The sequence below is a fragment of the Lissotriton helveticus genome, chromosome 3_2 (genome assembly GCF_964261635.1).
Source record: "Lissotriton helveticus chromosome 3_2, aLisHel1.1, whole genome shotgun sequence".
NCBI classification, from domain to species: Eukaryota; Metazoa; Chordata; class Amphibia; order Caudata; family Salamandridae; genus Lissotriton; species Lissotriton helveticus.
In genome coordinates this window covers 29352370-29368809 of record NC_136062.1, presented here as the reverse complement: position 1 = coordinate 29368809, position 16440 = coordinate 29352370, and the positions used below count along the sequence as shown (strand labels likewise).

Sequence of the window (16440 nt, the reverse complement as noted above, 5' to 3'; positions counted from 1 at the left end):
CACGCAAATGAGGCGGAGTCATGCAAAGGCAGCCGGTGCAGACTGCAGGACGCGTACTCACGACGCCACCGTGCCCTGCAAAGAGTGTTTCAGAAATGCCAGGGCGAGGAAACTAAAACCTAGGGGTGTGGGGTGGAGGGCGTGGGCCCCCAGCAGCCGTGGGGACAGACAAGAAAGACGTTCAACTCTCCTCAGGGGGCGATGGTGCATGTGGGGCTGACTGAAATAAGTCTACGTTAACCTTCCTCAAAAGTACACTGTAAACTGACGACCAAGTGAAAGGGCACTCTTCAGGAGGCTACTGTAGTTCGCCATACACATTACGCGACTTTGAGCTATTGGCATTGTAAATGATAATGACTTTTATTTATATTTTTGTTTTCACAACATAAATAAATGACCTTGTCATTTACAATGTCAAGACCTTAAACTCGCGTTAATTTGCAATGCTAATAGCTCTAACTTTTGCAATGCCGAGACCGTGGCATTGTAAATGCTTGTTAAATGTATGCCAGTCACTCCTAAGGTAGACCTCCTAAGCCCAGTAGGAGGGTGCTTTATATTGATTGTGTGGCCTATAAGTGCAAGCCTATATGTCCCTGCAAGAGCCTCCTTCCATTAGGGGCTGCAATAAGTGTTCAGGGGCCATAGGATAACATGGGCAAGCACCTGGGCACCCCCAGGTTGCCAACTCTGTTATGGTTCCACTCCAAAGCCTTTCCTGTGCTCTTGCTGGCAGCCTGCCACTGCTGAAGCCAAGGCAGGAATCTGACCTCCTGCTAAGAGGTCTGAATGCTTTCAGGAGGCAGAAACAGAGGCTTGCCTGGGCGAAAGGTGTCACCTCTCTTCCTGACAGGATGGCCAATGAAGTGGCACATCAAGGCGGTGAGCTTCAAAGTATTCGCTGCCTCTGCCCTGAAAAGGTGTGGCGCCGTGGCCAGTGCGACTGACGCTGGAATCTGGGGCTCACTGTTCAATCCCCTGCACCTGCGTCAGGTCAGCCCAGCACCATGTGACTCTGGGCAATAGCTTGCTTAATCTTCCCGACGGACCCCAGCATCGTAATGCCTTCGGGTAGCTGTTCGCGCTTTACAAATACTGGGTTTACATTTTTTTATGTAACTATGCTTCCTCCTAGAAGAAAGAGCCAGCCTCCTACCCTAGGCATATTTGTAACCCAACAAGTGGGAAAATTAAATAGTCAGGAGGCACACACCCCCAGAAGGCTAACCACACACCTAAGATGGGTTATCTGGTCTGTACAGACAAAGAAGAGTTCTGGTATTTTTAAAAGTGATACACTTTTAAAAACAGCTTCTTGGTAGAAAAGGTGCCACACTCAGCAGGAAGTGGACCCCTCATGGGTAGATTAGCCACTGTAAATAGTAGCCCATTGGCCACTAGCACCCACACCCGTAGAACACCTAAATCTAGCATTTAAGGGGCTCCTCTGGCACCAGAACCTCAGAGCTGCTTGAATTGCGACCAAGGACAAAGAAGAGACCTGTGACTTCAGGACCTCCATACAGTGCGATACTCTGCACCCATGGCAACAACCCTGCTGCTGCACTACCACGACTCACCCTGGACCAGAGATTGGCTCCAGTGGAAAGAGGAACCTCTCTGCAAGCCAAAGGTTACTCCAGAACTCGCTAGGCCTAGATTTACTAGTCTCCTGCAGCCCACAGAAAAATTGCACTCCCGGGACCAAAATATTACAGGCCATCAACCCTGTTGAGGGATCACCCAAAAGTAAACGGTCTAGTACATTGTGGGAAACATAGTCTTGACCTCCAGCATGTTTAGGCGGCTACTGTTTGCCCCTAGACTCCAGGATGTCAGAGTACCCTAAAGCTATGTTTGCTGCTAGCAAGGCTTGTTGGTGGCCAGTCAGGCTTTATTCAACACTGTGCCTCGAGGGAACCCAGCAGTATCTTCAAGCCCCCACCTCAGTGGCCCCACTGTTGTGATTTTGCAACCCTTTTCCTGCCTGCACCGTCCAAGCAGCAAAACCAGTGCACAGAGCTCCCGTGTTCAGAACCAGGGACAGTCAGGACTACTCTGCATCCGGGCCCTATGAGCCAGGTAAAATTCAACTGACTGTCGGAGCCTGGTCCTGAAACCTGCATCACCTTGCCCCCCAGTGGTTTCCACTGGACTCTACCTGCAAATGACCGAGTGGCACCAGTGTGTTTTCCTATTGAACGCAACATCATTGTTTTGCAAGAACTAAATGCACTGATTTATTTTTCCTGCAAAAATCCATAACCATAGTTATACTCATTCAGTTGTCTTTGTTTTAATGTCTACATTTATATAAAAATCTGCTTTATTTTGATAAATTAGTGTTGGATTTCTTTTGAGTCGTACGATTACTTATTGTCCATGTTGGTACTCTTTAATGCTTAACACATGATCCTCTAGTAAAGCCTGACTGCTCTGTGATAAAATACCAGAACTGAGCTTGGTATTTATTAGGGTGCACCTCCGAGATCCGACATAAGCGGTCCGGTTGCTGGCGCTCCCTACATAATTTCGAAAGTTAATTTGCGCAGCCAGCGACCAATGCGATTTATTCACCTGTGCTGACTACAACAAGGAATCCCAGCAGTACAACATAGATGACAGCCATTGAGCTTCCCAGAATTGCTGAAACTCGCAAGCTCTATAGGGAACCCGGCCGGGTTTCCTAGTGAGTGAATATTTTAAATTCACCTGCACATGGTTCTTCACTCCCAGCACTGATATTCTAGCAATTCGACAATCAGATGTCCCCAAAATTATAGGTTCTGAAGAGACCCTACATCCTTATTGGGGTCAAAACGCAGTCGACCACTAAGAAAGGCGAACTGCTGAAACAGGCATTCTATAACCATATAAATGTTATGTATTGTGAAAAATGAGAGTGGTCGCTTTTGGATACAAAAACTTTATTTGAAGCCTTTCACATATTGTTTCACAAACGTTATTTCTATGTTTTTGGTTCATAATTTCGCTTGGGACACATTACACAACTGTAAATAGCCTTTGATATTTAGTGTAATAATTGCTTTCACTGTATACTCATATATAAATACAGTCTTTGAAAAACGCAGTCTGTGTTTTTGGCTTGTTTGTTCTATTTGACATCTCACCTAAACCCTGCCTATACATGCGAATTCTGGCACGCTCACTCCGCCACCCCAGTTGAGACATGGCTATATGCAATTCAGTCTGACCTGTGCCTCAACAGTTCAGCCCGAACTGCCAAACCATGTCTTCCCTGGACCGGAAACAAGCATCTTGGGACCGGTTTCTGGCTAATCAGCTGTCATCAGCCAGGCTAGCTTGAATCCAGTGGCAAAGCGAGCAAAGGACCCATGTCTGGGCATACCTTGCCAACTTAGGACGAATAAAACAAAACCAAAGGGGATGATAGACGGAGCACTGAAACTTTTCAGACACTCACCCCCTAGAATGATGATGGATTAAACCCAGATCAGTTGACTGGGGGAGTGCTTGCATTGTTCAACACTCCGTCCATCATCCCCTTTGGTTTTGCTGTATGCATATCACCACATTAGGATTGATAGTCTGACCAAACCTTTTTTACTGTGTCACTGAGTGTTTAGCCGACTGGCTCATCTTGTGTAAAGTTCTACTGTTATGTTAATACCCAGAAACTTGCACTGACATCCTGTGTGTATCTCGGGTGCTTGTGCGTGTGTAATGTGCATGTAGCAAGTGTGCAGTAGTGGGGCTCGGAGTGTGACTGAATCTGAGTACTCAGTGCTTAATTTGTAAAAGAATGAGTGCTGTTGACCAAACTCTGCTCAGAAGCCTGCGGCCTGCACTACTAAATGTCAGTGCGCCAAATATCAAGACTACATAGTCCTGAATTCACCTCGGTCCTCTTTAATCATCTTTCAGACACTGCCTGCCCTTATATCTCCCTCTTGCTCATCTCTACATTCTCCTTTTGTGACAGTTTTTCGTCTTTTGCTTCCTCCTTCTTCCCCGTTTCTGTGTTTATTCCCCTCTTGGGCAATATCCAATTAAGAAAAATTAGTTGCAGTCCCCAAAAATAAGTGCCCGTTGGCTCCACCGACTCAAATTAAGCAGTGCGACTACTGACACCAGTGGAATCCATTGTGGATGCCCTTGTTTTGGCTTGGCCAAGGTGTAGACTGAGAAAGGTTTCCTCGGAGAGTGTAAGTGTATTGTCTGCATCTCTGTGGCTGGAGAGTGGATAGCTAGACGGTTGTATGTGATTTCATAGAAAAAACTATTTCCCGGAATACCATTACTGAGAAACCATTTCATCTTCACTGTTGAATAGAAATTTTCTGAATTAATGGCATTTACCATTTTCATTTTCTTTCTTTTTTTTTTTTACACTATTCAACAGTCACAGGACACATCAATACGATTGACACGGATACAGAGGTGAAAACAATCCATGGTACACATAGTTGGAAAGTGAGGGTGTTTCCCCTGCGAGTCCTCCCTTCTCCTATCATTTCTTCCCCACCCTGCAGTTCAGTTCCATCAGAATATCTTTTCATTTTCAATCAATTCACAGAATGTCTTTTTAGTTGTAATTGGTGGCGCAATAGTTGGAGGTATTACTTTCAGAACCAGTTTTGTCAGAGATATTTATTTCAGTGCTTTACTTCAGGTGACATTATTTCATAGTTATATCTTTTACATTGTCAAACAATTACTGTGGGTGCTTTTATTTCGCCGACCCTTCACACCCGTAAACACCATCCAACGCTGCCCCTCACAATCCTTAAACACCATCAATCCATGCCCCCTAAAACCTCTCACAACACCTAGATACACTCCTCCCTGAAGCCTAAAAGGCCTTTTTACCCTAAAACCCCACTATCCCTGAACCATAAAATCACTCACTACCCCCAACTACTTCCATTCTTGAACCCTATAAACTTTTCTATGACTAAACCCCATCCATACCCTCAGCACACCCAAACTCCACACATCCCTGAACCCTAAAAACCCCTCACTGCCCTTAAAAAAACAGCCATCCATGTCCCATAAAAACTCCTTATCACCTTAAACGACTCATCCCTGAACCCTAAAACCCCCTTTCTACATTTAAACTCCACCCATCCCATAATCCTTAAAACTCTTCGCCACCCGAAACCCCACCCATCCTAAACTCCCTAATAACTCACCACCCCAGCCGCTACCAATAATTGAACCTCGAACACCCTCACTAGCCCTAAACTCCCCCATCCCTGAACTCCAATACCCCTTAACACTCTTACACTTCACCCATTCATATAACCTAAAAACACCTTGCACGCCTAAACCTCACTCATCAGTGAACCCTAAAAGCCCAACCAAAGGGGTTGATGGACAGAGTGTTGAACATTGCACGCACTCACCCCCAGTCAACTGATCTGGGTTTAATCCATCATCATTCTTTAGCTCACTCCGCCACCCCAGTTCAGACATGGCCATATGCAAATCAGTCTGACCCTGTGCCTCATGGGAGCAGTTCAGCCCTAACTGCCAAGCCAAGTCTTCCCTGGACAGGAAACAAGCATCCTGGGACTGCTTTCTGGTTAATCAGCCGTCATCAGCCAGGCTAGCTTGAATCAGGGGGTGTACCGCGTTTAAGGGAGAATCCTAACCAAGAACACTGCCCTATATACTGGATTAAATTGTATAGTATTTAGTACTGTTGTGAAATGTAACAAGCATTTGCAATGCAACAGGTCTTGCGTTTGCGAGATTTTGAGCGATTTGTGTTGTAAATGACAATGTTTTTTACCCATGTTTTTGGGGGGAGTTGTTTGGAAAAATAGCCAATATTCGCTTGGGAAATGTTATGTGCTTACCACAGGTTTGCGCTACATAAATATGCACATGGCACATATGTAGATATAGATGCATACATGAGTATATACATGTCTATTTACATATTTACAGATATGCATACATATATGGGCATATACTAATATACATGCATGCGTACACACACAAATACATATATTTATACAAACATGGGACATAAATACATACATGTATGCATGCATACATATAGATTCGTACATAGATGCAACTGAAGCGTCATGCCCAGTTTGTGAAGCTCCCAGAATGGGCAACTTCTAAAAACAAGATTGTATGCAAAGTCAAACACATTGAATTGAGAAGAGAATCCCTCGGAAGCTAGGAGAAAACAAAGCCATCCCTTGAAGAAGAAACCCGTATTAACGTGGCAGGATACGGACAGAAGAAACGTGACTATCCGCAAAGAGAATTCAGCGACCACAACAAAGTGAAAGTGCCACTTTCAGCTTTTTTATGAGGCAGCTGCACATGAAACAAGTTATATTGTGTATTTTATGTTTTGGAATGAAGAAAGTCTAAGTGGAAATTCTATCACAGTGGCAACATTAGATCCTTACATTGTATAAATTGCACAATCCGCCCCTCTTCATGATGCAAAACTTCATTTAATCCCTGATAGCAACATCCATGGACAAGTCTTGTAACTGCAAAACATTAGTCCTGTATACAATGCACAAAAGCAGTTTTATACATACAAGCCGTCGGGCCTACATTTCACGCCACTGTATTTTGAATAATAAACTTGGGAACCCTGAAAGGTGACCAACAGGGCCGTATGTGCCTTTCTGATCTCAGAAGTTTAAAAAAACAACAAGTGTACCTCTTTCTTCTGGCAACACAGCCTTAAATGCACGCTTCCTGACCCAAACCCAACATGACTTCAAATGCACCACCACCAACAAACAGAAATTAACATGCATGAATGCAGCTCCTTCCACCATACCTTGTGCTGTTTTAACTTTTAAGGTTGCCCCCCCCCCCCCAGCTGATATAGCCTCCTCGTTCCTCCCTTCATTCAAGTCCTGTTTTAAACTAAAGGGTGCAACATGAGAACTTAACCAGAGTAGACTGTCCTCGAGGCCTGTGGAAGAAAGCATACATTGATACATAGGTGTAAAACAGGGAAGCTATTATTATTATTTTTTTTTTATGCAGATTTATATAGCGCAAACTTGACTTGAAGGTATTGGAGCGCTTTACATGAGCACCGGTTAAGTTACACAAGGACACATTCAAGCAAGGGGAGATGAAGTGATTTCCCCAGAATCATAAGATGTTGACGCGACCAGACGCTCGAACCTTGGTTTCCGGCATCAAAGTCGGATGTCTAGCCGACGTACCACATCCTCTCCTCATATTAAAATGCTGCTCATGCGTTACGAACGCAGTCATGTACCATGATATGGACATGTGACCCCTGCGACCATTGTGGGTGCCCTGGACGTGTGTCCTATATTTTTGTATCACTGAAATTCAGAAGTGATGCGAAATATATAGAGATTATTACCATCCCCTACTCGGTGGCTGTTTAGACCCCGCCCACTGGGAATGTTCAGAATTTGCCAATCTCAGTAAGAACAGAATTTAGTACTCACTTTCGTGCTACAATCACAAGGACTCTAAAATCTGCCAGTCGTCATGAAGCAGAAAATAACACTGGACAGCAACTGAGGTGCGTGCTGCTTGTCTTTCATCGCAGACCAATGGAAAACAGTACACGAGCTCAACGCAACAGGACTCGTAAATATGCCCCTAAATTTATGTCAGGTTAAAATTGATAACATGTTTAAAAGGTGAATGTAGAGCAGCTATAGCAAGTTGTGAGACAAAAATCTCAGACACCAGCTGGTCAAGAACCGGATGCTTTGAAGGACTGTCAAGCTTTCTTCTAGACTGCACAGGGAAAGGGTGGCTCCTTCTAGTACCATAGAGGCGTTCTGCATTTAATGGTACACTTGAAAGGTGTCAAATGTTCCTTAAAAGGGTCCCAGTTAGGAGGGCAAAACCAATCGGGCAAGAAACCTTCTTGGAAAACGTGTTTCTCTTAAATGACAATGAAGATTAAAGTAGAAGTAGATAAGCAAAGCACACTGACATGAGGGCAGAGAAAACAGCCATAGCAAGAAATACTACAGTGCACCACTGGATGTGAGACATATGTCTTGTTTGTCCGGATTCTCCTTGACTGCCCACCACTAAATTAGGCCAGATGTCTTTTTCATCTATCTTTAAGAAATAGGCATCATCACGCCGATCAACGCACACAAAAACAACATTTGCAACCACTTTGGGGAAAATAAATACTTTGAATAATTCACAGCTCTTCATGGGGTGGAATTCTATGGGGGTGCTCCAAATTAAAACATTTCCTCGAAGGTACACTGTCAATCACCCTGATGATGTTTGGCATTCCGGAATAAACGGTGGGGGTCGCCGAGTCTTGCCAATACAACAAATAACTTCAGAACGTTACTGAAAAAAAAATGCCTGTTATACAAACTATTTGGACAAGGAACTCGGAGGACAAGCAAAAGAATCCCCTTCAAGGTGTCATGCGCAGACCTCCATTGCCTGCAGCGTCCCTATGTGAATGTGTCAATCTCCTCAACCTCTGCTCAAGGGGTCGTGAGGTTGCGCTCCCAATGACGGCTCTGATTGGTGTGCACTGGCTGTTGCCATATACGCCTCGGCTCCAACAGCTGTCTGGCAGTTTTGCCAGGGCCACGCATGTCTGCCTGTTGTTCATTTCACACCTATTCTTTTTATGTCCACCAATAAGTAAAGGTTGTTTGCTGATAGCAGGACATTTTATTGCTGTTTTCTTCTTTGCCGCCCAACAACTAAGTGTTCCTCTTTGTAGAACAGAGCTCAGTGTTTATCTCCGGTGGCGCATGTCACCTCAGAAAATGTTGATGGAAAAGCAGTTCCTATGTTTTATTTGTAAATGTCGCTATTATATGTTAGTGGCCTGGATATAACTGGTGTGCAGACCGTTGCAAGCGCGTAATTACCCATGTAGATGCCTCAGTCCCATATCATTAAATTGGCAGGAGCTTAATCTGGGATTGATAAATAAGCAGTTCCACAAATCTGGCTCATTTCAGCTGGGATTGCCAAACGAGGATTAGGAGCCGGTTGCGAGTTAAGACAAGGAAAGAACGCATGCAAAAACAATCGCTCGCCAGTCAGCCACTGTTTATTTTTGCATCGCGCTTTCACTTTAAAGTGAAACGCTATGCAAAAATAAACACACGGCCTGCTTTCCTTCTGTCATAAGCGATTTCTTGTCTTCATGGGGCCATGTGTTTCAAACACATGGCCCCATAAAGATAAGAAATCGCTTAGGGAGGGAACACACATAGCTCACATGGCCACCGTTTAGCATAAACGGTGATGCCAGCCAATGGAAAAGAGGGGCGGGGCTTAAAGCCCTTATGTAAAAGTACTCTTCTGCAATAAATCTTGTTGAGCGAGCTGCGCATCTGCGCAGCAACTCTAGGCGAGACCTAAAAAGCAGTTTACTTTCTAAAAAAGACTAGCACTGGGCTGCGGTTCTTAGCTACATGTCCTTGATCACATTTTAAATCAAATAATATTTTTTGTAATGCATCCCTGTTCCTTAAAGGAAACGGGCTTCATGTAATTTTTTTTTTGCATTGGCAGTGGTTTCATGGACCACTGACTACTCAACTCAACATCCCCTTCTTTGAAGTGTTGGTAAAATTTCCATGTTTTTATGACTGGATTTTGGTTGCATAAATCAACGTGTTGCATGCTTTGAGCCACATGACTGCCCTGCCTTTGATACCTTTTGATATTAAGTGCATTGGATCAAGATTTCCTGGTTGACTGCGTGGAATTGAAGTTGAGCAGAGTTAGCACTCGTGGAGAATTGAATCTTGGGTCATTAAGACATCTCCAAAATTCAGAAACACAATTGATGTTCTATGGAGTGGGTTCAGTACTGATCATTGGGTGCCATTAAAGATGTTTGCACTGAAATTCTGTTTTGGTAGTGGAAAAACTATCCAAATAGCACTTAAGGGGTATATTTGGCAACAATCCTGCCTTATGGGGACCCTCCCACTGGCCTGTTCAAATGGGCACCTCTCCCAACCCTTCGAAAACTGCTCGTAACCTGGGAATAATATTCGATGATCAGCTGTCCATGAGACAACATGCCGTGAGAGTCTCCTCCATTTGTACAACCATCCTCAAATGGTTGAGGAAAATCACCTGATGCTCCCTCTTGAAACCCAGAAAACCGTAGTCCAGGCGTTAATAACATCTCGCCTCGACTATGGCAATGTTCTCTTCCTGGGTGCGGGTAAAGAGGTCATTCGAAAACTACAAACGGTTCAGAACATGGCAGTCCGTCTCCTATGTAACCTACCCTACAAATCCTCCACTTCCTTGCACCGTCGTAGTCTTCACTGGCTAAACATTGACAATCGATGCAAATTCAAGGCTCTTTGTTTTGTACACAAAATTAACACTGGCAAAGCCCCCCAGTATTTGAAATCTCTTATTCATCCGTACCTTCCTTCCCGCACTCTCCGTTCATCTAGCCAACATAAACTTCGGATCCCCAGGACGAAAAGAGCTAGAATGGGAGGTCGATCTTTTGCTTTTCTGGCCCCATCCCTGTGGAATTCTCTTCCTCTTTCCATTCGGACGGAATCCAACTATCTAAAATTCAGAAGGGATGTTAAAACGTGGCTCTTTGATCTTTAATTTCTGCTACTGTACACTCTCCTTATTGGTTTAGCGCCGGGAAACCTCAGGGTAGCTGTGCGCTCTATAAAATTAAATATAATAATAATAATAATAATAATATAGATGGGAAACAGAAGCTTTTGAATGTGGTTGACTAATGTCAATAGCCATTGCAATCTTTTCCATTTTTATAGAGTGGTGTGGGCTCCCATGACATTGCTTATCTGTAAAATCCATTATATCATTCCTAATTGCACCAGAAATAGGTTTTGTCCTTATGGCGCACATTATTGTATTCTGGTGTACATCATGGTTAGAAAAAGGTTGGAGAAAAAGCTTGCAATCACTTATGTGATTACCTGGTTCCATTCTGTCTGGTTCTTTAGGCCTTTGCAATGAATGTGCCATTTATGTGGATAAATGGCATGATGATGACCTTAGCCTATCACCATCTCAGTTTTATTTAGCATATTTTAGCATAATCTAGTGATGTGTAGGCCTGCCTAGTAAGAATAAGCTATGGAGTAGGGCTTGATTATGTCCCTTTCAGATTCTGACTTTATCTTGCTTAACCGCAGTGCTTGCTATTGGCTTTGGCATGATCTTATGTCATCTTGCATACTAATTTTGCTCTTTTGCGTGAATAGTGGCATATGCTTGGGTGACTACATTTTCTGAGCTCTCGCCATTTTCTCGGCTTCACTAGATGAGAAGGGCATGTTTTCCCTTTCACTTGTTTTTCGCACTTTACTGACCAGAAAGAACTGGATCTTGTCAGAGGAATGTGCTCGCTCTGCTCTGAAGCCATAACAGATGCCTGGCCAGCTGAAGCTGTGGCCTTGGTGCGGAGTGGTACCGACTCTGATGGGTAAAGCTCACCAGGAGCTTCGTCTTACGTCTCCACTTGTACTAAAGGAGGTGTCTGGGTTCTGTTCGGTGGAAATTCATCACAGGGCAGACGTGCAGCTGTGGCGTTGGGGCACATAGTGTCACTACTGTCTCCTGTTTTGTGTTACTAATATGTCTGTGTTACAGTAAGGAGCTGACCTGGCAGCTCTTCTCCTGACCTCCTTTGGGTGCCTTATTCTTGACTTTAATTTAGTGTAAAAGTGTAGACACAAGGCATTGTGCTTGTGGTCCCAACATCTATAATAGTTTCAGCATGAACATAGACGTTTTGACACAGGTTTAAGAGATACAAAATCCAACAGGGCAGTAGTAGTGGGGAGTTGATTTTGGTAGATTTGTAGTATAGGATGGTGTGGAGATGGATATTTTCTCTCTTAAGGGCGAAGAAGAACATCCAGTTCATGGCATGATTATAAGATGCATTTTTTTCATCCTGGATCATAATGTAATCCTGTTTCAAGACGATCAACAAATTGTAAAAATAACATCTCTACATCTGCAGATATGTGCTGAATAGGTTCAAAGTTATGCTATTTCGAGTCAACCTCCACTACATCTTGAGTCACTATGTCACAGGCATTACATGTAGTACTACAAAAGTGCCAATGTAAATTCTGTAAACGCAGATCCTAACAACTCTGTTCTTTTATTTTCGTTGGTATCTGACCTTTAACTCTGTTATCAATTTATACTTTAGTTTGTTACCTACCATAATCTTTAAATGTATTTAATTAATTCATGATTTTTTCTAATTTATTAGATATAACATTTAAATGGAGTGCCACTGTTATGCACTCTTATCGAAAACCACCAGTTCTGTCTTGTCGGTGTTCAGCTTCAGACAGTTGGTCTTCATCCAGTCAAGAATATTGATCATGCAAGCAATTAACTTGTTGCGGGTGCTGGACATCTTGTCCGTGAGTGAGAGAATGAGTTGCATGTCATCGTCGTAGGAAAGGATGCTGATGTGGTGTGAATGGAGGATGTTGGCCAGGGGATCATATAAGTGTTGACAAGGGGTCCGCCTTAGGGAGGATCCTTGCAGGATTCCACAGATGAGGTCTCTGGCGTTCACGGGGAAGGGTGTCATGCTAACTGACTGGATCCTACCAGTCAAGAAGGAGCAGATCCAGCAGAGAGTTTGTCCTTGGATTCTGATCTTGTTAAGACATTGGATGAGGATGGGGTGGGAGGCCGTGTCAAACGCATCAGAGAGGCACAGGAGGATGAAGGTTGCTGTTTCTCCTCTGTCCAGTATAATGCGGAAGAACTCTGTGTCTGCAATTAGGGCGGTTTCCATCCTGTGGTTCGGTCTGAACCCAGACTAAATGGTGTCTCGGAGTTGTTGAGTCGTGGTTGTTGCGGTATTTGGTGAGGCATTGGTTGCTCTTTTTTTCAAGAACCTTAGCTGAGTAGGATACTAGGGAGCTCTACCTGTAGCTGGAGAACATGGAGGGGTCTTCAGAAGGTTTATTCAGCAAGGGGAGGACTGTTGACTGTTTCCAGTCAGCTGGGAAGGTCGCTGAGGAGATGGTGGTGTTTAGGATTGGCGTGAAAACGTCAATGATGAATTGGAGTCCTCTGGAGCAGTCCTGGTGAGGGCAGGTGTCTGACGGGCTCCAGGGTGGATGGACATCATGTGATTGCTGTTTCGTCCAGAGTGACAGAAGGCCATGTGGTACGAATTGGTTCTTTGGATGAGATCGGCACCCATTTTACCAGGTTGTTGGATCCGGGTGCATGTGGAAGTTACTGCATGTGTAAGTGATTTTGTTGCTTAAGAATTGGTGTGACATCTTTTAAGATGAAAAAGATTACTTTGTATGTGTTGGCGTTGAAGCGGTCAAGGCCTTTGAGGAGGTCTTTTGAATTGGGGTTGACGTGGTCTTCCAGGTGGATGTTTAGGTCTCCAAGAGTAGTAGCTTGCGTCAAGCCTACAATTATGTTGGTGCAGTTGGCAAGCAGTCCTGATCTGTGGATGATGATGCCCCTCGGGGTGTAGTTGGCAGTGACGAGAAGCTTGAATGACAGATGTTCCATGTCGGTGGATGATATGTCTGAGGAAGTGGTGCAGCTGATGGTGTTCTTATGGATGACGGGAAGTTTGTCTGACGACTTGTGTGGTCTGGTTTGCCTCGTGATGATTAGACTTTAATGTTCAGTATCGTTTAACACGAAAGTCCCCCTTACTGCAGATACAGAAGAGTTGATCTGTTAAATAGGAACCTCAGATTCTCGCGCTGGAGCCTTCTGGTAGGCCCATGTTTTGTCGAATGCATATTTGGTAGATTGCTGCTTTTGGTGGCCTAATTGACGAATGATCTCCATCAGGAGGATGTCTCTGAAACATTTAAACTTCTGATGTATGCATATGGAGCAGCTCTGTGTCCCTCAAACATTTTATAGTAGTACAACTTCTCCAAACAGCATGAAGCCCTAAAGCAAATGAAATAGAGTGAAGTATTTTCGCTTCCACAAGCATTCACTGCAGACTGTTCTTTAATAACATTAGAGGGCAAGCAATAAGATTGATATTGCACTTGAGAAACCATATTTTTCTCTGTCTGCAGTTATGCTGGTCTTTTCTGGTTGCGATGGAAAAAATTTACAGACTATTAGCCAGTGGAATTCTTGATCATTAATGCATTGTGTTGGCTAGTAATTTTCCATACATATGCTTATGTATCTGGTGCAGGTTGTTGCCCAAGAGGGAATCCTGCATGTCACCGGTGATCAGACTAATCATCCTTCTAAAGACTACTGTATTCTATACAATCCTTCATGGACACCACTTGCAGAGAGCCTCGATAATGCTGTAAGTACTTAATCTTGTATATTTTAAAGAAGACTGATTCAGGAAGTAATTTAGAAAAATACATGATAGATTTTTTACATCTATGTATGCTATATAACATTATTTATGTGATTATTATTATTAGTTTGAGCATAGCGAATCCATTTAAATGTCCTCATCATCAAGTTTACTGTTATTGTAATCTTCATCGGTTTTCTACTTAATGACATAAACCTATGTTGAATAATTAACCTTCAGGCACATTGCGTAGTCTTATGCTAGACTAGGCGAGTCTATGAGGATGGACATAACATCAAGTGTGCTCATAAATCCCTGATACTGTAGTAAATGAGCATGGATCAGTTGGGACTTCTGTTGTGCGCACTGTGACCACAAGCGAACTTCAGATGCTTTTATCGGGGTACTAGGAAAGTATTCCTAATTTCGCTTTGTATATTATTTGTAGCATTGCCATAAATAAACCTAGGTTCTTAGTACCTCAGCAGTATTTTAAATGGCCTGATTTTAATCCCTCAAAATGTCAGTGGTGTAATTCTAGAAATCAAGAGATTGCAAAGATTCCAAACATGTTGGCTAAGTGCAGAGTAATGGCCTCCTATACTCATTGAATTCCAGTGGAATATTGTATTGATATTTAAACATTTGTACTTAAATACCCGTTCTGTTGTCGTGCTGGCATCCCAAGAGTGTATATGCGGCAATAAGGGGGCTTCCATGGCTAAGCAAGACTGTGTAAATATTAATGATATTACCTTTTTATTTATGTTTTTATAGTGTATAATATAGCACAAACAATGACCATCTAGCTATCGGAGCGCTGTAAAAAGTACTGATGAGGGTCATTACAGTAAGCACCATTTTTTATACAATGTTCATAGAAGCCGAAGGGCATGCTACGAATCAATAAGATACCAAATGATCTAGTGTGAATTACAGCTGTAAAAAGTTCTCTTATTAAACATGTTTTTCTAGTCGTAAATCTTTAACTTCCTTCTTGAAAAGCCTGAAGGAGGTACTTGCTCTCATTGAGGGTAGTAGGAAGTTGCCTATTTTTAGAGCAGATCTGGCAAAAGTGCGGCCATGTGTTTTCCTATTTTTTCTGTTCTGACTGGTTCTAGTATGAAGGATTTACCACTTCTGGAATCCCTTCCGCCCCCTGATAGTTTGGTCCTATTCGCCATGTATTTAGGACCCGAATTATGTAGAGCTTTGTGTGTTATGCATACAACCTTCAGTTGGACCCTATCTTTTACTGGGAGCTAGTTGAAGGTACTGAGTGATGGGGAAAATGCAATCATGATACCTTGTGCCTGTTAGGAGTCTTGCTGCTGTATTTATTGTCACTTTCTTTGGGACGAGGCTGGCTTTAGGAATACCTATGAGTGTCGCATTACCATAGTCTAGTCATGACGCACCAGTTTAGAAAAAGAAAAACAATATTTATCTGAATATAACAAGACCAAAATTAAAAAATCCAACATAGACAAGTTAAAATATCACTTTTAAGAGATTAAGCAAGGTTAGTCCTAGACATCAATGGATGCATTTCTTTCAGCACAACGTATCCTGCATCAAAAATGAAAGACAAAGCAAGCACGGGGGAGGTTAGGTGCTGGAAAAGCAAAGTGATGCATTGGTTCCTTATTATACAGGGGAGGTGATGCATTGGTTCCTTATTATACAGGGGAGGTGATGCGTTGGTTCCTTACTGACAGGAGTGGTGATGCGTCAGTTCCTTACTGCTAGGCAGGGAAGGTGATGCGTCGGTTCCTTACTGGCAGGGTAGGTGATGCATCGGTTACTTGCTGGCAGTGGAGGTGATGTCGGTTTCCGGACACACAGTCTCTATTCCTTACTTTGGTGTAGTGTTGACGAAGAATCAGTGCCCAGGGACGAGGTGACAAAAATCCAGATGCGCTACGTCTGTGCGATAGTGGCGAAGCAGGGGCTGGGTCGATTTCTCTCTGCGGAACCGGCGTTGTGTTGATTTTACAGCCACAAGCTGGTACTGCGTCGGAGTTGGAGCGTGTTTCACGGACGTTGGTAACACAGTGCTCGAAATTCAGGCAGCAGTGATTTTTCCAACACGCTGCGATGGCAAGCTGGAGCGGGCGGTGAAAGCCGTGGTAGATGTGCCTTTT

The 16440-nt window shown here is 43.5% G+C and overlaps 1 protein-coding gene across 2 annotated transcripts in view; it reads left to right on the top strand.

Annotated features, from left to right (window-relative positions):
• The window catches only part of SPPL2A (signal peptide peptidase like 2A), a 346877-nt gene that overhangs the window by 17546 nt on the left and 312891 nt on the right, over positions 1 to 16440 (top strand). For both annotated transcript variants that reach the window (XM_078684763.1, XM_078684764.1), the window contains exon 2: positions 14180 to 14299. In XM_078684763.1, the coding sequence (XP_078540889.1) occupies positions 14180 to 14299 (120 nt within the window). The remainder of the gene's footprint in view (positions 1 to 14179; positions 14300 to 16440) is intronic.